Below are 26,317 nucleotides of genomic sequence, written 5' to 3'. Positions count from 1 at the left end.
AGTTATCTTAATTTAGAGGAATATTATGATAAAATCAAGGTCCCTCTGATAAGTAGAAATTTTTTTCCTTTCCTGATCAACGGTCAAGAGTCATCTGATTACCGCGGGGCCAAGGAGATAAAGTGAGGGTGTTTTTTCTGAGAGGGGTAAATGTGTAAATTCGATATTCGCCAAATATAATTGGGATTTTCTAGTTTATTTCCCCTGTCACAGAGCAGAAAATTTATATGAGTTGAGCAAAAACCCAATTTTGAGGCGTTTGGAGAGGCTGATTACGTTCTTTGATTCTCTTGAATCAGAAAAATTCCAACACCAAACAGAGAGATCAAAGCATGCTACTTTTCTTTCAATTTTTTGTCTTTTTCTGGGCTCTGGTTAGGAATCATTGACTATGACCTCCGATAAGAACAGGGATGACCAGAACAACCCTAACCCTAACCCTAACTGGCCTAAGAAAAGCGTCCGAGAAGAAGAAGATGGGATGAAGCTATGGGGAATTCTTTTGTTCGGTTTGGTGGGCGCCACAGCCACCACATTTGCGGTATCTATTTTACTTTATTTTTCTTATTTGATTAATTATTCCTTTTCTGTTCTTTTTTATTTTTTACTTGAATTCCCTTGAATTTTCTATTTAAAAATTTCGCCAAAACCCATTAACTAGGGTACCTTAATTATGCACTTGCTAATGGATTTTAGGGCATTTGGCCATTCAAAAATTTCACCAAGACCCATTAACTTGGGTACCTTAATTATGCACTTGCTAATGGATTTTAGGGCACTCGGCCATTTAAAAATTTCACCAAACCCCATTAACTAGGGTACCGTAATTATGAACTTGCTAAGGGATTTTAGGGCATTTGGCCATTCAAAAATTTCAACCAAAACCCATTAACTAGGGTACCTTAATTATGAACTTGCTAATGGATTTTAGGGCATTTGGCCATTCAAAAATTTCACCAAAACCCATTAACTAGGGTACCTTAATCATGCACTTGCTAGTAGATTTTAGGGCATTGTGCGAGTTCGAATTCGAAGTTGGAGTTCTTTATTCTTTTTTGTTACTTTTTTTTTCTTTTTCTGTTTTCTGATTTGGGTTTGTTTATTCTAGCTTGCTTGTTTTGGATTACACGGTTTTGATATTGAAATTGGAGTGCTTTATTCGTTTTCTCACTTATGTTTTTTTTTTTTTTTTTTGGGGTTTGTTAGTTAGGAGTTTATATAGCATAACCTTATTTAGTTATAATTTGAACAAGGTCTCTTGTATTTCTAATGTGCTTTCTGCAGATTATATTATATCGATATTGAAATTAGAGGCCTGTCTTCATTTTGCGTTGCATCAACCATTAGAAACCAAATTCTTTTACTATATATGTTTGAGGCAACTTGATTTAAGGGCAAAATGAGTCCTAGATAGTGTTAAGGTTTTGTCATAAGCATTGTTTATATTCCATTTGATTATTGGGTGTAGCTGTCTTTTTTTGGCATTCTCTCTTCATAGGGAAAGGTGTAAGACAAGTATCCACTGTATTTCTATGCCTTCCTTAGCATGCTCATGTGCACATGATTTGCATGTCTTGTATGCTACACTGATCTCTGAAATATGTATCAGAGGCTTGTTGGTTTTTTTGGTGATATTAAGGTTAGTGTTTAAATACTTAATGTGCTGAAGCATTAAATGGAATAGACCAAAGTTGTAAGTAGAATGGAGGCTGTGCAAAAATCTATGAAACAACATTCTAATATGATGTTCAGATGTGAGCTTTAATGATTGCTTAAAAACGCGGGTGCGGCACGGAACGTGGCCTCGGCACGATGTGGGCGAATACTCGGTTGACACGGCTGAGTACTCGGTTGACGCGGTCATAATTCGGAAGAGTCAAAGGAGTTTTTATTGACTCTGTAGGGCAAAACGTAGAACGCGGATGCAGTGCAACGTGGAACGCGGCCAAGGTAAAAGGGAGTCGACTCGGGGGAGTTGATGCAGATGCTGGGGAGTTTTAAAACTATGCTTTAATCTCATCACTGCAAATACTAGACAATACTAGACAGTGTGTGAAAATTTTCACCCTCTGAGCAAGTGTCACATTTGAAGTAAGTAGAGAAGAAGAGATGAGAAAGAAAGAAAAAAACCCGAAGGCAAACCACATGAATTCTTTGAGGAATGAGAAGTTAAAGTTATGTCTCACACTTGGCTCCTCTCCTTTATATAATACACTCTTGCACATGTGCATATAAGTTATTTATATTTTTTTGAATGGTTGGATATAAGTTATATTCAAAGAAATCCCACTCAAACCCCATGACTTATATACACCATAATATATTATATATAAGTCGCATATACAAGTACCCTCCATACTTGCCCTCAAATTGCCATAAAGCATCAATTGTTGAATAAAAAAATTATGTCGAGTTCAACTCATCACCTTGGTGAAGATATCTGCTAAATGATGTATAGACCAAACAGGTAGAACTGTAATCAACCTTTGAAGTGATGTTGATCGATTTGTGTCAATCAAATTCGATATGCTTCTTCGGCTCTTGAAAGGATAGAGTAGTGGGAATCTAAATAGCACTCTTATTGTCTTCAGGAAGTGGTGTAGATGAAGGAAGAGTGATACCAAACTTGGAGTGAAGTGAACGAAGCCACACAACCTCAGTGGGTGCTACATACATGGACCGTACTCTGCTTCAACTGAGGACTTGGAGACCACATCATGTTTCTTGCACTTCCACGATATCAAAGAATCTCCAAGGAACACACACCATTCTGTAGTGGAGCGACTAGTATTTGGACACCTTGCCCAGTCAACATTAGCATAATCAACCAGACCAAATGAGGATGACGATGGAAAGAGGAGACCCTTTCTAATGTCCCATGTATCTTATTATACGATGCAGACTTGTTTGGTGAGACGAATGAGGAGTGAAAACAAATTGACTCACAATCTGAAGAGAATAGGAAATGTCTGGTCTCGCTATCGTCAAATCAATCAAACTCTCCACTAGGCAACGATAGAAAATGAGGTCTAGAATTGATGTACCATCTGACTGGCGATACTTCACATCCCTAAGATGTTCAGGAGATATCAAATCCTGGGTATATTTATTCTAATTGACTAATATACCTCTATCTGAGTGAGATACCTTTGATCCAAAAAGTTATATCTGTGGTCTCAAGTCCAACAAACGTAAACTGAAGCTAAGACTTCAGCTAATCAATACCGCCCAAATCATCCCTTGAGATGATGGTATCATCAACATACATAAGTATGATGGTGATTCCTGCTCGACTACTTTTATAAAGAGAGAATAATCAAAGGCACTTTGCTGAAATCCATTGTCCACTATAACTGCCATAAACTTGTCAAACCACGAGTGAGGTGCTTGTTTCATTCCATGAAGAGACTTATTAATCCAACTCATTAGTGATAGTTTGAAGAGGAGGAGCCATATAGACCATCTCTTGGAGATTTTTATGTAGAAGTACATGATGCTTTACTTCTATCTAAAGGAATGTACTATGACGTGTAGAGGCAGTGGCGATGAAAGCATGAACAATAGTTATCTTGGCCATAGGAACAAATATCTTCTCATAATCAATCCATGCTCCTATTTTTATCCATGAGCAACCAAACATTCTTTATATCTATCTAAGCTTCCATCATACTTATGTTTGATATAATAGACCTATTTGCTTCCAATCAGTGATGCATCCGAAGGAAACCAAACCAGATCTTGTCAAAAGCATAGTTTTAAAACTTCCCCGTGTCATCATAGACTCCCCCGATTCGATTCACTTTATCCTTGGCCGCGTTCCGCATTTTGCCGCCGCTTTCCTCCTTTTGCCCTACAAAGTCAATAAAAACTCCCTTGACTCTCCCGAGTTATGACCGTGTCAACCGAGTACTCATCTACGTCGACCGAGTACTTTACCACGTCGTGGCGAGTCGACTAGGATTTTCTTTAGCCGTGTTTTGACCCGCATCCGCCTTTTAAAACACTAGTCTAAAGCTCTTCACCCATAGCCTTTTCCCAACAATCCTTCTTTGCCTCTTCCTTATAGGTAGAAGGAATGGAGCGATTATGAAAGTTAACAGAAAAGGCATGATGAGGAAAACCAAGACGACTAGGAGGGTTAGAGGTTTGACTAGAATGATGTAAAGTGCACAAATCTGATCAACCAAAATCTAAAATAGGGAAAAATGAAGTAATGCCTTGTAACGGTAAAGATCTGGTGCAGGTGCAGTTGGAAGAGCTTATCGCTTTCTCTTCCTTTGATAAGTGATTATCGGTTGTGACATATGAGGATTATCAAGCTTAGAGGGAACACAAGTACCATTGCCATGAAAAGATGATTAGTATGAAATAATGGAAGTAGAAGAAGTTGAAAGGTCACGATAATAAACATTTTCTAGAAAAAATAATGCCACGAGAGATATGCATATGTTGTTTCCAGGATTATAACGAAACCTTTTTGGCCATCTCCATTTCCTAAAAAAACGAAGTCAACTGCGAGAGGAGAAAACTTAACCCATTCATGAGGAGGAAGATGGACAAAGCAAAACCCAACTAGGCACATGAAATAAAGAGTAATCAAGACGTTTTCCAAATAGACAATGGCGGGGAACTTGTCACCAAAGACCCTTGAAAATTGCCTATCATTTTTAATATTTTGGCAACTATTTCATCAAACACTTGTGGGAAGCAAACATATTAGAGGTGCTACAAGTACATATCATGCATTATTGTCTCTATAGGATTGGGAGTCATTTTAATCAACAGTGTCCACATCCCATGATGAGAATCAGATTCAGCCTTTGAAGACCTATCAAAGGAGGTCCCACAGGCTTAATTCGAAGTCTCTAATCATATTTTGTCACCATTATGATGATGTGGGCCCCGTGTGGGAACTTGGATGATGGATTGTTTTTTGAAGAGGAGTAGTTTGTGTATCTACTTCAATTAGTTTTATTGCTTGACTTAGTTGCCTTGAGTTTTCTTTAATTCTTCAGGTTAGGGATATTTCTGTAATTTCAGTAAAATTAGGGTTACACTAAAGGACCCAGCCAACAACCTATATAAGCTATCTTTTTGTTAGTGTAATTATTGTTGATTGGAGACTTCTATAGTTTTTTGTGCTTATGCTAGGTGTGATTGCATCCCTAGGTGAGAATACCTAAATGGCTAAATTTATATGTGATTGCTTTGATTTCACTCATCTTATTAATCTTTTTCTTCTCCTATTTTCTATTTCATACTTATTCTCGCTATACAAATCTCATTAAATGCACTTCGGTGTTTTACTACCAATGGGGAAAGGACCCCCTTCAGTTTAGATAAACTCTAAAATAAGGAAATTAACGTTATAAGATCTACAGTAGAATTTTTATCACTATGGACAAATTTAACCTCAGAAAGACAATTTCGACAATAAGAAAAGAAGGCAAATAATCCTTTCATTAAACCCTAGTCAACATCCCAATTTATACCCATTCAGCCACCCTATTTTCCCTCAACCAAAAATCAGGCACCCATCCCTTTCCCTTTGATGTTTCCTATATCAGTTTCGTGTCCCTAATACACACTTAGAAACCAACACATAAGCAGGACAGCCATCCATAGTGGTTTAATAACATCAAATACCTAGTGATATGCTCTATCGCACCATGTCGGATAATTCAGTATATTCCGCATTTCACATATAATTCAGTGGGGCATAGCAGCGCCCTCGCCTGGCGCCATTCCTGGACCTAGCAGCAGATGGAGCTTCCTATTCCTTTACAGGAGGAAGACATGTAACCACTTATTTATTGAATCCAAAATCATAAGTGCATTAGTGGTATACTACATTAGCATAGATTACATAATTATATTTATATGAATTGCATGTGAAATGTGCTGTATACATTTTATATAAATATCGTTTTGGTGGGGATAGAAACAGAACCCTTTCGGTCGTTTCATGTTGGTTTCGGTGGAAATTTAAAACCATGGTTGTGTGCGAAAATCTCATACCTGCAGGTATTGGTATCTTTATTCACTTGTATAAGAGTGACATCCTTGCTCATATTTGTTCAGGTTTGTTTACGCTATGGAAGCTTTGGAGGATTCTAGACGTAACCAAAAACATATATTTCCTTTGATATTGTTGGAAAATGGCAACCTGTAATCAAGAAGACATCCCATTGATTCTATCCAGATGGGCGTTTCTATTATTATTAATCCAGTTGATTTCACGACAGAAAGACCATCATTTTCCTAGTGTAGTTTATCAGTTTCTTTTTGTTTAGATTGCACAAGCTTGTGAACCTGTTTGCTTACTATTTGGAATACATGTCAGCAAATTTAATTTAATTGTTTCACTGACTTTGTATCCATTTGCTCCAACCTCATTTGACTCGTTTTCCTTGGGATTATTTTTGAGAGATGCTAATAATAGATAATTTTCATGTACATTCTGGATGAGAATGAGTAGCTTTTCTTTAGGCCTCTGATCACACAATTTCATTAAAGTATTTCTCTCCTAGTTGTTAAAATCAGGTGCACGAATTTACTTGATGAGACTGATTCTGAACTTCCAAAATTTATAATACAAACATGCAACTAAATTGTGCAAGGAAAAGAAAAGATCTTCAGGGGCTGTTTGGATACGCGGATTTTAGAATCCGGATTTCTTCAAAATTGTAGATGAGAGAAAAGAGAAGAAGTGGACGAGCTATCGTTTTTTTATTTCTCGCCCTTCTTTCCGTCAGCAAGAGAGTAGCAGATCATCCCATGTTTCCAGCTTTTAGAAATCTCAGGATGCGGGAGAGATTTCTAAAACCTAGATTTCTTACTTAAAATCCAAGAAACGCTGTCAGGACAGCATACAACAGCTTGATCATAAACCCTCTTTTATACTGTTTTCAAACTAAAACCTGGATTCTAAAATCCGCGTATCCAAACGGCCCCTCAGTTTCAACCGAATTTCAGATGACAACTCACAGAATAAGAAAAGTATAATGAGAGGGGGGCTTATCCTCCGTTATATAGTTCATTGATATCTCTCAGGGTTCACATAACCCAAGGTGATGAGTCCAAGGGTCCTCTTTCCCTGTCACCCGCATTAGCCTAAAAGGTTAAATCCAAGCACTGACCTGAATTTTAGTACTAACTGCTTTTTGACTACCTTAGGGTGCATTTGGCCATAAAATACTTGCAACTTGAGCCTTGTCATATTGTAGTTTCTGTAAGCTTTAATTTGAAAAGGCCCAAATTGCATCAAAATTGCAGTTTGGGTGTACATCCGAACACACCTTAAGTATTTAAGTTTTTTACGGGAAATGTCATTTTTCCTTAACATTTATTTTGCTTGACAGAGAATCTGTGGCTGACTGTGAGTGTTCTCAATGCAACTCTACCTAAGCTTTCTAGTTGCATATTTATTTTGTTTTGTTTCATTTTCTTTTTCTTTTCGTAAAAGCTAAACATGTTTGTTGTTGTACGTTACTATTCTTTTTGAATGGTGTGGATGTACATTACTGTTGGTGGCTTGTGTATGATGGTTAGAGTGACCTGGCAGGTTGGACACTTGCGCAGGACGTTTGACTGGTTTTACACTCAGGTATACATGTTTTTCGTTATTGGCTTTTAGTTATATGGGCTATTCTTCCATTTGTATTAACTATCATTTCCATCCCATTACAATTTCATGCTTGATGTCTTCTATAATTGTTATGTGGAAATCCTTCTCTCCTGATTGGCAGGGCAAACTAAATGCAGGAGATTAGTTCATTACATATTATTTAGGATTATAGCAAGTGCCACATAAGGGCATTACTACTGAGAAGCCAAGTATTTTTATCTACCGCTTACTAGCTTTCTTAGAATACCTTAATGTAACTATCTAAAAAAAATGAGTCCCATTGATGAATTTCTTATTTCCAGGTTGAAATGGATGAATGATAGGTAATGATTGTTTGTCCTACTGTGTGATCAAAACCAAGAAAAATTGTAGGGAAAATTTCTGAGCAGATGACAAAGTAAGAGAAAAAGAAAGGATAATCCACCAAACAAAATATGCCAGATGTCCGTCTTCTTTACCTTTAACTCTCGATGATCAATAAGAAAAGGAGCACCATAATAAACCAAAATCTTGCCCCAAAGAATATGATGTTCCTAAAAGACTTACTCTAACCTATCAAAAAGGTAATTTACTAAACGAACAAAATAGTCTATCTTTACTTGAACATACCTCTAAATAGGATCAATCTTACTGTGAACTTGAAAATCCCAATAGTCCGCCTAAATTTCTCTGCTGATGTGATGATTGATTGTACCATTGTTTCAGATCACTCTGGAATACTGTACTGGCTATCTATAACTGACTATGGTTTTCCAATGTTTTATATGACTCATCCTACGCTCTATTCCTTAGATGGTTAAATTTTCAGTTAGAACAAATAACAAATTTTAGTCATTGATGATGGCCTTAGAGGCACAAGTGTAAGAAGTAGAACGATGTTAGGGATCAAAGAACTAGTAGGCTCCATTGTACTTGAAGTGTTTTGACTCGATTTGTACCACATAAAGCATAAAAGAGTAAATTATGCAAGTAAGAATAAGTGATGGAATTTGGATTATCTTTAACGAGTTCAACACTTTGGAAGTTTCTGAGGAGAGATCGAGGTTAATTGTAAGGAGCCTAGGCCTAAGAGGTTGGCTAGGGAGGTGGTGATGATTGGCCGTTGGATGAAGTTTGGAAGAAGGTGGTTGAGGGCAAGCTAAACGTTGACTCGATGAGAAGGCATCTAAGAGAAGGACAAGCTTCCTCCGGAGTTGTGCAGTAGGCATCCTCAAACCTTAATGGTCAGAGAACCAAGTGCTGAGGTAGATGGCTAAGAGAATTTTTTTTTTTTTTTGAAATGGCAGAAGTATATTATGAAAGGGAAGGGGACCGAGATGGACCGCACCCAAAATTACACGGAAAGAAAAAGAACAAAGAAACAAAATAACAAAAAAAAAAAAAAAAACGAAAACAGCATGATCTACTACGGAGGGAGAAAATCGAACCACTCTAACTCCAAACGGTCAACCCATCCGCCTCCCCATCAGCACTCCTCCCCACGTGATCGAAGGTAACAGACAAACCCGATATTAGATCCTCAATTTCATCAAAAAAGGATAAAAATCTCCAAGGAGGCAACACTGCTCTTTTCAACCATCGAATCACATTGAGGGAATCACCCTCCACAATGGTATTATCCAAACACTCACTATCTAATCGCTTAATACCATGATACGCCGCCATCACTTCTGCCTCCGAGGCATCACATCTTCCCAAAGGGTCAGAGTAGGCCCACACAACTCCACCACTTTCATTACGAAGCAACCCGCCAACCCAGATGGCTAAGAGATGTTGGGAAGCTTCTGACAAGAGCCATTTTTTGCAGTTAGGTATGTGGAATGCTAACCATAGAGTTTATTTCTCAGGATGAAAAAATGTTGGTTGTGCTTGAGAATGTGATAAAGGTGGAGACAAAGGCAAATTTTTGACTTTTGTCTTCTATTGAACTTATTGTGGATAGGAGACTACGACTTGCTGATGTGTGGTAGGAGAAAAGCTTCTTCGAGTTCACACAAGGCAGATGCAATGGAAATTTCTACTTCTGTGAAGGACAAGCACATCCATGATTTGATAGTTCACTAGGTTGTTCCTTGCGACTCTTGGTTGGTGGTTGAAGTCAATTGCAGTCCCCATTGGGTTTTGGTATGACATGGCAACATCCAAAGGAGAAAAGGAGGGGTGGTTGTTTATGATTAACGACTAAAGGTAATGACTAATGAAGAGAGGGGCAAGGGTTTCAGTGTTTTCTTGAAGGAAAAAAGGGTATTGGGCGTTTAGTTGAAGGAGATATGGGTGAGTTGCAAAAAGGTGCTAAAACAAGCCTATCTTAAATTTGGGATGCTAATGCGTGTCTAACTTCAGCGAGCCATGCTAATGTGAGCCTCACTTAAAATTATGTTAAAATGCATCTAACTTAAAGTTGGTTGTATGTTGGCAAAGAAGACAATGTTAAAAGGATGAAACTACTGAGGGTAAGTTGCAAAAAGGTGCTAAAACATCCTATCTTAAATTTGGGATGCTAATGTGCGCCTAACTTCAGCGGGCCATGCTAATGTGAGCCTCACTTAAAATTATGTTAAAATGCTTCTAAGTTAAAGTTGGTTGTATGTTGGCAAAGAAGACAATGTTAAAAGGATGAAACTATTGAGAGGGAACGGTTTGGAACGTAGAATCTTCAAAATGGGGATCTCTAGGGTTTTGAGATTCAAAGCGAAATATTGAGTCTACATGAGGAATGAATTGAAGAAGAATATAAATGAAGAGTGAAAGTCTACATGAGGAATGAATAGAAGAAGAATATAAATGAAGAGTGAAAGCTTCAAAAATAGGGTTTTGAACCATCAATTTAAACTAGATGAAGAATGATGAAAAGGAAGAAAAATAAAACAAAAGGAAGAAGAAAAGGTAGATTTGGTTATAAATGAAGGATTGATTAGGGATTTTATTGAGAATGAATGAAATAGGACGAAAAGACTAGGGAAAATGAAAGACCCTTAAGATCAAAGAACAAAATGAAAGTGATCACAAGAAAATGAAAGGAGTACCTTTTTCAGAACAGAAAATAGGAGGCAAAATATAGACCAATGGCTGCCATTAAACTTAAGGGCATGTTCAGCAACACTTCTCACTTTCGCCTAAAGAATTGGGCGAAAACAGAGTGATGAGAAACTTTAGAAACGGTTATTTATCGCTTCAAGGAATCCAATTTTTTAGTCGAAAAAGTAGCGGAAATTTTGGAAACGGACCTTAGTGGGTCACGCAGCCGAACAAGATTTTTGAGATTTTTTTGGGTTTCGTCATTCTCCACCCCTAAAAAAGGGGAAAATCCCGTAAAAGAATAGTTGCCGAACACACCATAAATTGACATGGATTCTCTATTTATTTCATAAGCTAAGACTTCCTCTACATCCATTTGTCCTACACCGTGACAATCAAAGTGCTATTAAATTGGGCCTGAATCCTGTTTTTTCATACACGGACAACACACACAATAAATTTGGTCATTAGTTTGTGCATGGAAAATAGAGGGGTGATACATCTCCACTCTTGATCAAGTAGATATGTTTACAAAAGCAGTTGCAGGAAATCATCATCAGTTTCAGTCAGCAAGCTATCTTCAAGGAAGTATATTGGCTTGAGAGGGTTGTCAGATACTCAGATTGTAAGGGTAATTTTTTAACATCACATGTATTCATTGTACTCTATAGATAGACCGGTTGATGGTTGACCTATTATTTGAATGAAAATCATCCTTTGGGAACTTCTCTCATATTTTCTTCTCTTCAGTACTCTACATCTACAACTCTTTAGTAGTCCATAGGTTTCCATGATCGCCACTTTCAGAAACCCATCAATTGCTCATCTAAAACTTAATTAAAAATCTCTTTGATATCGAAATCAAAAGTGATCATTCTTATAACCCTTTCTGCAAAGTTGTGACTTATGGTGCTACTTGCTGATGTAAGCATGGTGCCACCTGATGTGGCCAACTTAAGAATTGCTTATTGACCCGATCAAATTGTCCTGGGGATTCTATGTAACATAACCATTTCTTTGACCTAAAGATAGCTACCTTAGTAGCATCATTGTTCTTCTGCACGATATGAAGTGAGCCATTTAAAAAAATCTCTCAAGAACAACGAAAGTGTAATTGTTGCCTCTTTCTATCCTTTGCAATCCTAAAACCGAATACATGCCAGCTTCTTCTCATGGTGCCTGGTAATGGTGTGTTGAGACCTGTGTTTTAATCTAGTATCTTTGGAAACATTGACAAGTACTACACCTACCAACCAATCATACGTTTGTTCTTAGCTTGGACCATAAATACTTATTTTCAACTAAAGCAAAGTGTAATGTAAAGTGTGACCAATTTGATTGAGTTATTCAGTTCACCTTTCTGCACATTTTCTCACTGGTTCTTCATATGTCATGTGGCTATGTTTTTCACAAGGTCTTGGGCTATATAACCTTCTTGTTGATTAAATTTTGTTACTAGTTACTGCTAAAAATTACTGAATTGTCAATGTTAAATCCCTTGTCAAATTCAACATGCAAGTGAGGCGATTATGATCAAAGCCCCCTACCAAGGCCACATTTGTATTATGCCAACCAATTGTGAGTGCCAAACCGATTATTGGACCCAAATTTAAACGTAATTTTGGGACTGATAATCGGTTAGGCACTCACAATCGGTTGGAATAATCTTAAACGAACAGGGCCTAATCTTCCTGTCCTAAATTTTAGTAACCTTGGCTTTCGTCTGTTAGAACACATTACCCAGTTTGTACTTGTAAATCTAGTACTTTTGATGCTGTCTTTGACGAAATTTTTATAAAATCAAATTTATGCAATAAAATTTCACATCAGGCTTTATTCCCATGCACTGATGTTCATTTGGGAATGTATTATCAAACTGCATGAAGTACATATACAAATGGCAGGTGTAAGAGTTTATCTGTTTTAACAATTAGAACTTTAGCCGCTTCTTTTTGGTCACGTGTTTTTGGAGTTACGGCTTGGGTGTTCACTGGGAGTAGTGGCTAAGTAAACCTTCCATAGTGATGCAAAAATAGTAAGCCTATGCCTACTTTAGCTTCTTCTTTTTTTATTTTTTTTATTGATGCTTATTTGGATAAAGGCTTCTTACGTAGAATGAAAAATTTTGTATTTTTTTTTTGTTTGGAAACCACAGGAAACTTAGATGATAAAAATTATTCATAAATCAGTGTAGTGAAATATTTACTTTCCATCATTATCTAGAAACGTGTATGTTTCTCTTCAAAGTTATAGAAAATAACATTGTTGGCTCATTGTGGTATTATTGGATGTGATTCCTTAGTGACAACCATATATGAAGATGACTTTTAAGCATGGTTTTAAATTTCGACCGAAATCCGAAATTACGGACTGACCGAAATTTCAGGTTTCAGTCGGGACCGACACCAAAACGTCACAAACCGGAAATGGTATTGTATTTCGTCTCGAAATTTCATCCGAAATTCCGAAATTTCACCCAAAAACCTGTATTTTTTAAATTAATTAAATATTTTTCCAAAATTTAGACTGAAATTACTGAAATTTTGACTACCGAGTCGAAATTTCGTATCAAATAAAATAATGTTTTTATTGTTTAGCTGGATTTCGGCCAAAATTTCGAAATTTCAATTTTGGTGGGGTCCGAAACGAGTACCGAAATCGAAATTTAAAACCATGCCTTTTAAGTTCCTTTATACATTTAGCAGAACTGTTTAATTGATGACGTTTGTTTCAATTCCGCTATGAAAGCTGAACAGGTCACAATCATATTCATCATGGCGGAGTGCCACCAGTAGCTCAAATCGTTCAAGTTTCCAGGAGGAAGCATGGAAGAAATACAATCGTCGAATGCAAGAGGAGTATGAAGAAGAAATGGAGAGAGTGGTCAGATAATCAGATTGCTTTCCTTTCCTTACTTTCTTGTTCCTTTTGTTCATACTTATCTGTTTGTTTTGTTGAATGCTAGGTAATCTAACTTGTCTTATTTTGAAGGATCATGATTAGTTACTGTGTCAAGCAATGTTTTGGACAAATAAATTTAGTGAAACCATTTTACGAGATTGATACAATAGTGTATTTTTCAACTCAATATTTTAGAAAATTTTATTCTCAGTAGTTATCATGCAGTTCAGAAACATTTTAGCTTGCTTTCTTCAAAACAATGAACACCTAGCTACAAAATATTATAGATGCTGCATATCTGCATTTCCTTGAGTTTTCATTTTTCCGAATAATATTTATTATGAAATTGCCTGGATCATTTGCAACACATGATCCATGAAGGCAAATTTTTATGGATCATATTTCTAGCCTAAACATTGTACTTTCTCGTGCTGGTTTAGCTAAGAAGTCATTTGATTTCTCAAATTCATGGAAGTTTTAGGAGTTCGGAGTCTCAAGAGATATCCCGTTGGACTTTATATGGAGAAAATGCATGTTAGTTTGATGTTCCTGCAGTAACTCGTGTAAATTCTTATTTGAGATGGAGCTCAGTCACCAAGATGTCATGGTTTTGAGGCACTTCTGACCCTGAATGGCTTAATTTCTACTTTTCCAAGGCTTTCCCTTCCTTCCTTTCAGCTGTTTTTTTTTTACCAAAAGGAGTTGTTCTGTAGGATTTACACTGTATAAGGACAGAGAAAGTTCATTGTAATGATATTAAATACCCTTTTATTTTATGATTGGCTCCAAAGAGCCAAACACTATTAATGGAATGAAAAGAAAAAAAAACTACAAAAGTGGCAGAGTTTGCCCGATAGCCAAAGCTGGCTTTTCAACACCCTCTCCAGTAACAGAATCAACAAACTTTGGTTCTTCTCAAGAGTCAAGATACAAAAGAAAGATACATACGGGTCTCTACATACATCACAAATGGTATGGGCAAATCCCCACTGGTTCATGCAACATGATGTAGATGAGACCATGGTGATAAAAGAAGCACTCTCCACTGAATGATTTTTTTCCTAAGCATTAAAGGATCTGAAACCCGAGAAGGAGTGTTCACTTGCTTCGTCCCCGTTTGTAGTTGGTGTCTGTTTTCATTTGGTTTCCTACAAGTTAGACTGGTCATTAATTAAGGTGATGGGAAGTGATGCAAATAGGACTTCAAACGGAATTTCAAATGTGATTGACCAGTGAGTTGCTAATGTGTATGTCTAAATCCCCCGTTGAGTAACAGGCACCAATCCCTTAGGACTTGTCTATCTATTTGTTGAGGGGCAAATCGAAATGATGATTGAAAGGCTACCCTCCAAAAAGCAAGTGTAACCTCGCTGTTGGGAAAGAAGGATTGGTACGATCAGTTTTTGGGACAAGTAATTTTAGACTGGTTTTTCGCATGCACTGACATTGTTGCTTCAGAAAGTGACTTTGGGACAAGTAATGTCACAGAGCAATTTACAGACTGAATATGTGATGGAGAATACTTGATGGTGTTAAGTGCCATTGCATACCTATTTTGTAGGAAGTTCAATTCTTTTCATAGAATTATTGTGGTTCAGATTGAGAGTTGTAGTTGGTAGTTGGTACCAGGGTTCATTTGGTTACCAACAAGTTGGGGACCAGTAATTAATTTTGGTGATGGGAAGCGATGCCAATAGGGTTGTGAAAATAATTTAGTCACCTCCCTGCTGGGAAAACACCTAGGAATTAAGTAACTTGCTGAATATATTATTCAGGAAGTTCGATAGCGGAACATGTATCAAGCATGCAAATCCAAGCTACCAAAAATTTCAAGAAAGAAATAAACTAGTAGGTACAACCCTAAGCATGTTTCTTGCTCAACTCAACTCAACTCAACTCAACTCAACTCAACTAAGCCTTTGTCCCAAACTAGTTGGGGTAGGCAAGCATGTTTCTTGCTCATGGCGGAAATAAAGTTTCAAGCCACTAAATTTGAAAATTCACAAAATTTTCGACCTGAAATTAATTCCATGTGGGAGCTTCAGCGTCATCCCAACCTCAGATTGGGAAAGAGCACAGCCAACTGTACGGACTGAGGAAGTAAGTTAAAAAGACTTAATACTTAGCTTTGAAAATTCCAGCAGAAATTCCTGAAAAGATAAACTTAAAAATCCCCACCAAAAAATGCCAGGGTCGGGAGATTTCTCTTTCCTCTGGCCTGGGTGGATCGTCTTGCCAATGTCATCATGTTTCAGGATGATGTCATGCTGATGCCAGCAATCATATATACTTGGGGTCATTTTTCTCCTTCCTCTTTCTTGTTCTTCTTCCTAACATACATCTTGACAGTTTTTTTTCATGAATTTATGATTTTGAAAAATGGAAAACTATATTTTCAAATAAAAACTAATCATATATGCGTGTTAGCTTATAATTTTATTATATATGATTTCTTGCCCGATTTACTGATTGATGGAGTCAATTTTTTTCATTTTAATTTTTTTTTTTGTTATAAAATTCTTTAACAATTTGTTAAAACGATAAAAGAACTTATTACACATGCTTGTTAGTTTCTATTTTTTTATATATGAGTTATTCTTGCCCATTCTACTGATTAATAGAGTTCCATTACTTTCTCATTTTGAAAATTAATTATTTTAAATATTATTTTTAGAAAATTATTTGAATTAATATTATTATATTGTACTTTCTTTTTGAAATTAATGAATGGATTCGCGTTACGATTCAAAAAAAAAAAAATGGACCTTATTGTTCCATACATACGCCAACACACACTATTAAATCTTTGAGCTTGTTAAACCAATATGGATGGTTGTCTTGCTTATTTGCTGGTTTCTAAGTGTTTATTTTTGCTTATTCTAGCATTTCCTGAAGTTCCATCCTAAATTTCAATCATTTGCATGCATTTTCATAAACTTATGTGATTTTACAGGATTTTCACTGAAATATATGACTGAAACTAACATTTATCCATTTCTGTGGCGGCAGAAGTGCATAGCAAAACCGATATTTATAACCTTGCAAGTAATTATAGAGGACTGCATGTGTGATTAGAATTAGAAGTTTTAGTGATTTATAGTTTAAAAAGCCTGCCGTTTCAAAAAAAATCACATAAGTTTTACATGATGAATTCTTATGTTTTAAATATTCCTATAGATTATATTTAAAAGGAGTGTTTTAAGTTTTTATTACACTCCTTTGACATTACTGAAAGGCAAAACACTCATTTAGGAAAAACTAATCACCTAAATAGGAAGTGTGGGAGAAGTAGGCTTCCTGCAAATTTAGGAAGCGAGAAAAGTTTAGCCTCTGAAGGGAGTTTCCAACCCAACTAAGGAGCTTCCGGTAAATATGGTAGGAACTGAAGACGAGGTAAACTAAAGAGACTTAGCTTTGAAAATTCCAACACAAACCAGAAATTAATTAACCAAGAATTAATGAGCTACGAGTCTCTCATAGCCTGTATTCATAGACAACCCTTACCTCTTCTCCTGCCTACAATCTACTTGTATTCAATGTAGGAATTACAATCATACTCTAAACAAACACCTATACTTGTTTTCTGAGTTGAACCCAGAAATTACAGGTTTTCGCAAAGGAAATCTATTCCTAATCACACTAAACACCTTAAAACATCTTCTAATGTCGCATGTATTTTAAGTTTTTAACCCCTATCTCCTGGCATGAATCTAAAATTCTGCTTTACCAAATGGGCATCTAATTTACACAATAAAAGGAAAATAGATCACTTCTTTCTGACATACATGTTCTATTGTCACATGTATTTTCAGTTTTTAACCCAGCCTTCCAAATTCTATCTGGATCTGTACAAGTTTTAGTCTTGAAATTATGCTTGGATGAGTGGTCCCTTGCTTGGATATTTCTCATAATTGAAGTCTTCCTCTATTCATTTTTATATTGACATGATACTTTCACTTTTTGTAGGAGCGTATAAGACGAATGCAAAGTGTATTCAATAGAGAGAGAAATAAGTATAGGAAGGGCTATGAGAGTTGGAGGGGGGAAAATGATCCTGGTGCCTATCAGTATCAACACTTCCAGAGAGAGGATTGGTACTGGAAAACTGACACTTCTTATAAAGATCAAAGAGCAAATTCCAGGGCAACTCCTCGAGAAAGTGGAAGCTACTCAATGTCGCATCACTACTCAGTTTTAGGCCTTGACAGGTACTATCACGTGCCATTTTACCGCTATAATATTTTCCTTGACAGCATGTTTAGGAATGAATTGGGGGAGATGGTCAAGATTTTTTTCCAGCCCTATCAGCATTAAATATTTGAATGAAGCAGAACTTTATGCTCATCCTGCTCGATTTCTTATCTTAGAATTATCAGATACATTATGTGTGGAGGACAATTTATCTAATGTAATTTGATTGCACGTTGATATGTAGAAGTTATTGATATTTTATCTAATGTAATACAAGCGATATCTACCAAAACACCAAGATTTAGCAGGGTAACCATTATATATGAACAGCTGTAATCAGATAATAAGTAGAAGTTATTGATATTTGCATTCATAAATTAGGGAGGAACTTGCCCAAAATTATGTCTGGCACAAGATGCCAAACTTGTATTGAGCGGCGAACTATCGGCCAATATTTTGCTTTTCTCCTTTTGTTCTGCTCATGTAGCTTCATGTGTATCTTTCTTTTTCATATTGAAAAACATGTTTGAAAAATTAAAGAATAAAGAAAAAAAAATTTCAGTAAGCATAACGAATTTTATACATTTCCTCAATTTGATGTATCTGGTGCGTTTCACAGCATACACCTCATCCATGAGATGTGGTTATCTTTTAATTTATTGTTGTGGTATTTGTTTTGGGATCTGTTCTTTGATAGGGTACCTTGCCTTCAGATGTCTGCATTTATGATATTTATCATCATTATTATTGCTTTTGTAGAAGCATGTAATTTTTTATCTTTACTTGCTGTTGATTGCTGTTGTTTATCATGTTGGATTTATTTTAACTTTGATTATATTTGTGTTTAGGAACCATGTGAAGGCAGTAATAAAATGTAACACTAGTTGTTTTACCTTTACGCTATTTTACCTTAAATATTTGTTGTCATGGCTGTTGAATTTTGATATATTCTTTTGGCCCCTTGCTATAGGTCACGAGGAAAACCATATTCAGAGGCTGAAATTAAGGTATTGTAGTTTTCATCCTTCCAACTGTAGTTTGTAATTTTCTGAACCTCCTAATTGTTTGTGCTTCCATTTTCCACCTAATTTTCTGAACCTCCTATTTGTTTATGCTTCCATTTTTCCTCTTGCACAATGTCATAAAAGGAGATGAAACCTTATGGCTTGATAATCTGCCAACTAATCCTTATGCTTTCTCCCATTCATAGACTGCTCATTGATGTTAGAGTCCGTTAGATTCCAAAGATGATCTTCATCTTAATTCACTAGCAGTTAATTTGTATGCAACAAGTTGGTCTTGTTTTGCTTCCTTCATATTGTTGGTACCTTCTACATGTGGAAGCAAAATGAAGAAACGGCCTGTCATCTCTTCATTTATTGTGAGTATGCCCATAACGTGTGGTATAGCATCTTTAGATGATGTTCCCCAACTCTTGGTCTAACCTTCTTAGTAGCTGGAAAATCAAAGACGAGAAAAGGAAAGGTAGAAGAAGTATGTGGAACTTGACTCCCTTCGTTATTGCATGGAGAGATTGGAATGAACAAAATGGCCATATCTTGGAAGGTCGATGAGCTAGTCTTGACCATGGTTTTAAATTTCGGTTTCGCTACCGGTTTCGGACCCCGCCGAAATCAAAATTTCGGCCGAAATCCGGCTAAACCAGGAAAACACTATTTTATTCGATATAAAATTTCGGTAAAATATTAATTTAATTTAAAAAAACTGGTTTTTTGGTGAAATTTCGGGGGAAAACGAAATTTCGACTGAAATTCTGAAATTTCGGACGAAATAAAATACCATTTCGAGTATTTGTGATTTCGGTGTCGGTCTCCACCGAAATCCGAAATTAAATTTAAATCCATGGTCTTGACTATAAAATTTGGTATTGTTAAAGGGCCATAGCAGAGCATCAGAATTGGTCCATCTCTGTCACCGACAGTCTTCAGTGTTGGCAATATGTTGTCAATGATAAAGGCTCTAAAAGTAAAGCTTGGCCAAGATGGAACCCTCAGTTGCTTAATATGCTCAAGCTAAACTTTGACGTGCGCTCAAACGGATATCCTGGATCAGTGAGTATAGGTGGTGGTGTTAAAGACCACTAGGGAGAAATTGTGAAATCCTTCTCTAGACCCATTGGTGTTGCAAATTCTAATGAAGCAGAAATTATGGAAGGCTTAAACATCCTTGTAACCAGCCATGGTGACAATTTTCAAGGGGAAGGTGACTCGGTGTTCGTTATTCCTTGGGCCCTTAGTAACTGAACTGATCCGTGGAGATTTGCTATCATAATTACTCGCACCAGCCACGGCGTTCAAGTCATTGTATGATCTCTTGGTGAGTTTTAGAGTGGGGAGAGGAGATGGGACAATTTCCTAGGTAAATTTTTGCCTAGGTGAGTCCTTGTTGTGCCATGCATTTCTGAGCCTATACCTATTAGCCACCAATAGGGAGGTTATGGTGTGTGCTTGTATGGATAGGGAGGATGAGAATGTGGTCTTGTGCCTTTATCTTAGGCGTAGCCTAAAGGATTGTAAGATCGTTAGCCTAATCTGTCTTTATTCGTACTAATGATTCAGACCCTAGAGTATAGATTCTGCACCCCAACAGATCCTCTTCTCGGTTCGTTGTTTCTTTTACAGGTTGGCCTCGTTGAACATGGAAGTATCTCGTAGTGCAAGGGTGTGGAAGTCGTCGGCTCCACCTCGGGTGGTGGCCTTTTCATGAACAGTGGTAAGAAAAATTCAACACATGTGACCGTCTTAAAAGAGGGAAAGTCCATATGGCTAGTTGGTGTGTACTTTGCAAGGAGAATGATGAATGTTTGGAGCATCTTTTAGTTCATTGTCCTCACTCTCATTGTTCATGGATGAACATTATAAAAGCTTCGCCCTAGCTTGGGCGCTAATGATCCATCAAGACAATAGTTTTTGAGTGGAGTGTGCCTTTCGGTGGAGGAGTCGATCTCTATGGCGGTTGGTGTTGTACGTGATGATTTGGCACATATGGAAAGAAAGGAACAACCTTATTTGCAAAGATCAAAAGAGAGACTAAGGATATTGCTTGATATCAAAACTGACCTCATAGCAGCGAGTAGAAATGAGAAGGAAACTCCTTGTTAAAGCACGAGTTAGATTCTTAGAAATTGGAATGAGATGATGTTCGAAAAAAAGAAGAAATAAAAATAAAGCCTAGATGCTGCTCACCTCCTATTGCATGGGTCAAACTGAATTTCGAGAGAAGCTTAAAAGGTAATCCGGGGCGGATGGGGATTAGACGCCTACTCTGAGATTCAAACGGGCGAGTGATATTATCTTTTTCCAGGTTAGCCGGTGTTTGCGATTCTAATGAAGCATAAGCGGGAGTTATATATGAGGGCTTGAGATGGTTTGCCGCCCACGGATCCGGGTCATTGATCATTAAAGGCGACTGGTCACGTGATATCGTGGGCAAGTAGCAAAGAGGCTGGACCATGGGTTCTAGTGAACATCATCATGGAAATTTGAGATCTAGTAGCGTCGATTGCTTCTTAAGTTTCAGCATATGTGATGCTCGGCTAATGAAGATGCTGATAAGGGCTAAGATCCCTTATGACATAGATAAGGGATCTCGTTTAAGTCATTGGACCTCAATTCCAACACCAGAGAAGGTCAGCTGATAAAGCGGAGAAGTTGTCAAAAGATAGGGCGGAAAAGGAGGATTCAGAATTCATTACCTCAATCATTGAGGTAGGAATAGAGGGCAGGGATCTGTAGCAATGCAGATGATGATTCCACTTGTCCTGAATTCACTAAGAACTAATGGGATGCAGTCGGAGATTGGCTCAGCTAGAACTGTAGGGACTCAGGTAAGAGAAAATGGGAGGAATTGGGCAGCGGGTGGTATTGGCTACCCTGCAGATGAGATGCTGACCAGTGGGAGTCGCTAGAATGAAGGTTTTAGTCAATGGGTATGCAGGGTATTGTGTGTGGAAGTGGATGAAGGGACTGGTAAAAAAATAGAAGTGATAAATGAGCCCCTATTCATTACTTGGGACACCCAGATGTGGTGTATCTATGACTGCAGAGGGGCTGATGTACTTCACATGGGAAGGATTCAACCAACCTGATTGCCACGTATACTGCAGCCGGGTGTCCGAAGTAATGAAAAGGGGCGCATTTATCATTTCCCTAAAAAAAATATATTGTAGGCTTTTTGGTTTCAGTTCTTACCCCTGCGGTATTTTCAGCAAGGGCTGCAGATTTTAGATAAACAGACGAAATTCTCAGCCAATTGACTCATTCAGAAGCAGCCCCGAAGGTGTAAACTTCAGTCACCCGATAGATAACAATTTTGTTTAGGCAGCATAAGCCAAGCGAGACACTATCGGGCTCTTTGTGGAATTATAGGGGTCATGAGGTTAAAATTAAGGGAGCTGGGCTGTTTTCTTCAAATGTAATATCCTAATCCAGATTGGGTTGTCATGGCTTGCCCGAGTGGGATGTCTCATCCCCATAATTGTAATCCGCTTTTGGCATATTAATAAACTTTGTTATCTTTCAAAAAGAATTAGCATAAGAAGGCGCAGGCAGGGAAGGGATGATAACCGTGCCTGCTGATTTTACAAATAACCAGCAAGCTGGGCTTACGTTTTGGGGGTCATTATGTGGTGGGTTGTGATACCAAGGATGTCTCTTATTTTGAGACATTTGGGTGGGAATTATAATTGTATTACAATTGGTTGTTTAACACAGGTAGGGGACTCTCGGTGTGTCATGTTCTGCAACTGCTGCAGTTTATTTGAGTTTTAAATATGTAGATGTTATAGTGGGACATCTTGTCCCCGCTTGTGTACTTCTGTTTTTTTAATAATTGTTACCTTTCAAAAGAAAACTATTTTTTTTTAAGTTAACAATTTTATTATATGCTGCGATTGGATTACATCAAACGGGGACAGGATGTCCCACCAATGCAAATACATCTCAACAGCCCCAAGTCCCCAACCCTTTGAGTTCTAAGATCCACTAGATCCACCCCGTTACAAAAACTCTGTGCGGCTATATATTTCTTGCTGCCACCAAGCACCACCAATACAAACCATCTGTTTTGAACAGAAATACTGATCTTATGTCCTGTGATGATGAGACTTCCAGCTGAAGCTAAGCACTTGGGATCGCGGACTGCTCGGGCACCTCGGCAAACTGATTGGTGGGCTGCAACTACTGCATAACCTATAGCACAATCACCCTACTCCTTGAAGAGATTACAGCGACTCTGATGCAAGGGAAATATGGTCACCCTGCCGAGTAATATAGGATTATGGATTTGCTGTAGAGTGTGCTCAACCTCCATTATCAGCTTATCGTTTCAAAGGAAACCTGCTATGTTTATCAAGGAAACTCTGCAAGCTCTATCCTCTATTTGTCATTTCCGATAACACTCTAGGGGAATGCAACTCGTACTATTTCCGATAACACTCTATCCTCCATTATCAGCTCTATCCTCTGTTTGTCATTTCCGATAATACTCTGTGAGTAGCCTCTACGGGAATGCAACCTGCTATTCAATCTGAAATCCAACCTTCAACCACCAATTTCCTTGTGTATTGCTGGAAATCTTCCAACTCGTACTATTATATGCGGGCAACGGATTTTTGTTGCTGCAAATAATCCCACCTATGCACTCAATATGACAGAACTATCCTCTCTTTCTCTTGGCTTCCAGTGTTGACCTCCACTCCTTCCTTGGCCACCCCATCTTTTGCTGGTCTAGCTGCTTCCTCATCAGCATATCTCCACCTGTGATGAAATTGGCGTCCAATTTCTCAAACCAGATCTCTTATCTCATTAATTATCTCGGGCAACTTCCAGAGGGGGCCACGGTTTTATTGCTATCCCAGGCAATTACATTAGACAAGTCCCATTCTACCACTAGTGAGCCACACCCCGACTTGGCATACCATCTCAGCCCCCAAAGTTACACTTTGACGTCCGCCTCATTCGCGTCGCAAATTCCAGCAGGTTCAGAAAAAGATATAACTCGTCTTCCATTTGAGTCGCGAATAATATCCCCAATATCCACCTGTCCCGGGTTTCCTATAGAGCTGCCATCAAAGTTAAATTTCAGCCAACCAATTGGTAGCCGTGACAATTTTAGTTCAATAATACGCTTCATTTTCTTTTCCGTCACAACCGATTGCTATTTTCTGAGATAGTTTTCTCCTAATTTTTACTTTCTCTTTTATCATATAGATCTTGGCAGAACCCATGTTAGAACAAAACTTTTAGTTACTGTTACATCTTTTTTCTGCATTATTGAGAGCATTTGAGGCAGCAAGATGGGCATACTTGGACTTGAAGAAAGTGTGAGTATCCTCAGAGAATGGCAAACGAGATTATTGAAGTGATCAGCATATGCAGATTCCTTCAATGTGAGTTTCTCATTTGCTTAGGGGTTCCTTCAATGTGATTTTATCATTTTATCATAAGGAAGGAGAGATTGAAGAGGATGTTAACCATAGAATAAGAGCAGGTTGGTTGAAGTGGAAGCTTGCCTCAGGAGTTCTGTGCGACCGTAGAATCCTTACCAAGTTGAAGGGAAAGTTTAATAAGACAGTTGTGAGGCCAGCCATGCTATACGGCTCAGAATGTTTGCCTGTTGGGCCGCCAAGAAGCAGCATGTGCATAAGATGAGTGTAGCGGAGATGCGAATGCTTAGATGGATGTGCGGCCACACAAGGTTAGATGGAATTAAAAATGAAGACATTCATAAAAAGGTGGAAGATGAGAGAGCACCGCTTAAGATTATTTGGACATATCCAACGTCGGCCTTTAGATGCTCCGGTGAGAAGAGGCGACTCGTGCCAAATTGATGGAGTAAAAAAAGGTAGGGGCAGACCGAAAACAACTTGGGTAGAAACAATGAGGAAAGACTTGATAGCTAGGAACATAATAGAGAACATGACCTTGGATAGGATAGAATGGGAGAAAATGATCCACGTAGAAGAACCCAACTAGAACTAGGATTAGAGCCTGGTAGATTCCTTTTACCTTCTTCATGAATTTTTTCTAAAGGATTCATTTAGCCGTCCCCAACTAGTTTGGGACAAAGGCTTTGTTGAGTTGAGCTTACGGGTGCTAATGATGTAACTGAGTACTTGGTGAAAGGAGCAGTTAGAGATACTTTTGTCTTGCGCAGCTCTCCCTCGATATATATCTGTTTCTCTTTTTCCATTTCCAAAGAAAATAACAAGGCCTTAGTTTTGTATCTGAATAAACATCTTGCATTTTCTCTTCTACAGACAGCTTTCAGAACAAAAGCAAAGGAGTACCACCCAGACCAGAACCAAGATAATAAAGGTGAGTTCTGCTTCAGATATGTTGGAAAATTTGAAGCAAAAGTGCCCTTCTCATTTTCAACACACCACGTGGCATCATCCCCTTGGCCTTTCTTGCTTCATTTGATTTGACTATAGTGCTTGTGTTTTGTTGCAGTGGCTGCAGAGGCAAAGTTCAAAGAGGTTATGACGTCGTACGAAGCCATAAAACTAGAAAGAAAGAACAGGAAATCATAATCTGGTGAAAATAAAACCCAAATACTGTGTTTTCTGAGAATCCGTATTGAAAAGCCGATCAGTTTCAACTCAGTCTGGCAGTTTCCACCTCATAGTAATTTATTCAAGATTGTCTACAAAATGTGTTTGAAAGACAATTTCTTAAACTTGAGATTCAGAGAGGACTTATCAGAATTGTGGATTGCCATATATGTTCATTGGGGTGATGGAGAAGAGCTGGTAGAAATTGTTAACGATGTTTGTAATAGTATTCAAAAAATGGTTCGTTCTTAAATGTACTTGAAGAAGATAAACATGCATCCAAGCATGTCTAACCCAGTCCTTGTAACATATTATGTACCATGGAGAAGGTACTTTAGTCATTTTTGTTTTTGGATTTTTGAGAAATAGATTTTTCTGTGAATGGTATGATAAAAATTTCAAAGGATATACACACAAATCTCTCCGCCTCTCTTTTAATAGAATCTGATTTTCATTTCATAGAATCAGAGAAGAGTGGACTCATGATGCAGTACATTCTAATAGATTTTACGATATGGGATTTTTTTTTTCTTTTTGAAAGATAAAACAAAGAGAGACGGGCACAACAGGAGTCATTCACAGGATCACTCATCCTAGTACTAACTACACCCAAGCACACTTCAGAGTTCTGATGGGATCACTCTTCTGAAACCTCGTCTGATCCATTATTAAACACTAGCTGAGTCACCTCGATGATGAGAAGAAAACAGCTTAAAGGCACATGGGAATGGCACAAACCTCTGCTCAATGCTCGTAAGGATCAGAAGGAAGAGACATGCAAAAACAGCCCAATGCTCGTAAGTATGTTATGGTGTGTTTCTTAACTAACGGCATGAATCTGTCTTATTAGATCAACAGTAGAATGCCCTCTAAACTCCATTCTACAGCTGGCCCAAAGGAGGATCAGACCTCGATTTCTCTAAAGATATTATAAACTGATCATCTTTGTTGTCGAATGTTCTTCTGCTCCGTTCCAACCAAAGACCCCAAATGAGAACAAATTGGGT

At 37.7% G+C, this 26,317-nt stretch overlaps 1 protein-coding gene across 1 annotated transcript; it reads left to right on the top strand.

Moving 5' to 3' along the window:
• Positions 1–196: 196 nt before the first annotated feature.
• LOC143876144 (Chaperone DnaJ-domain superfamily protein) lies at positions 197–25,718 on the top strand. Its single transcript, XM_077377819.1, has 7 exons — positions 197–541; positions 7,565–7,606; positions 13,394–13,528; positions 17,513–17,754; positions 18,708–18,744; positions 25,017–25,074; positions 25,210–25,718. The coding sequence occupies exons 1-7, from the start codon at positions 392–394 to the stop codon at positions 25,287–25,289; spliced, it is 744 nt and encodes a 247-aa protein (XP_077233934.1). The 5' UTR covers positions 197–391; the 3' UTR covers positions 25,290–25,718.
• The last annotated feature ends 599 nt before the right edge of the window (positions 25,719–26,317 follow it).

This window comes from Tasmannia lanceolata, unplaced genomic scaffold (genome assembly GCF_043159265.1).
Source record: "Tasmannia lanceolata isolate RefF3 unplaced genomic scaffold, GAP_Taslan_0.1 ptg000004l, whole genome shotgun sequence".
Classification (NCBI taxonomy): domain Eukaryota; kingdom Viridiplantae; phylum Streptophyta; class Magnoliopsida; order Canellales; family Winteraceae; genus Tasmannia; species Tasmannia lanceolata.
The sequence above is the reverse complement of the archived record's forward strand: the minus strand, read 5'-3'. Positions and strand labels throughout refer to the sequence as shown.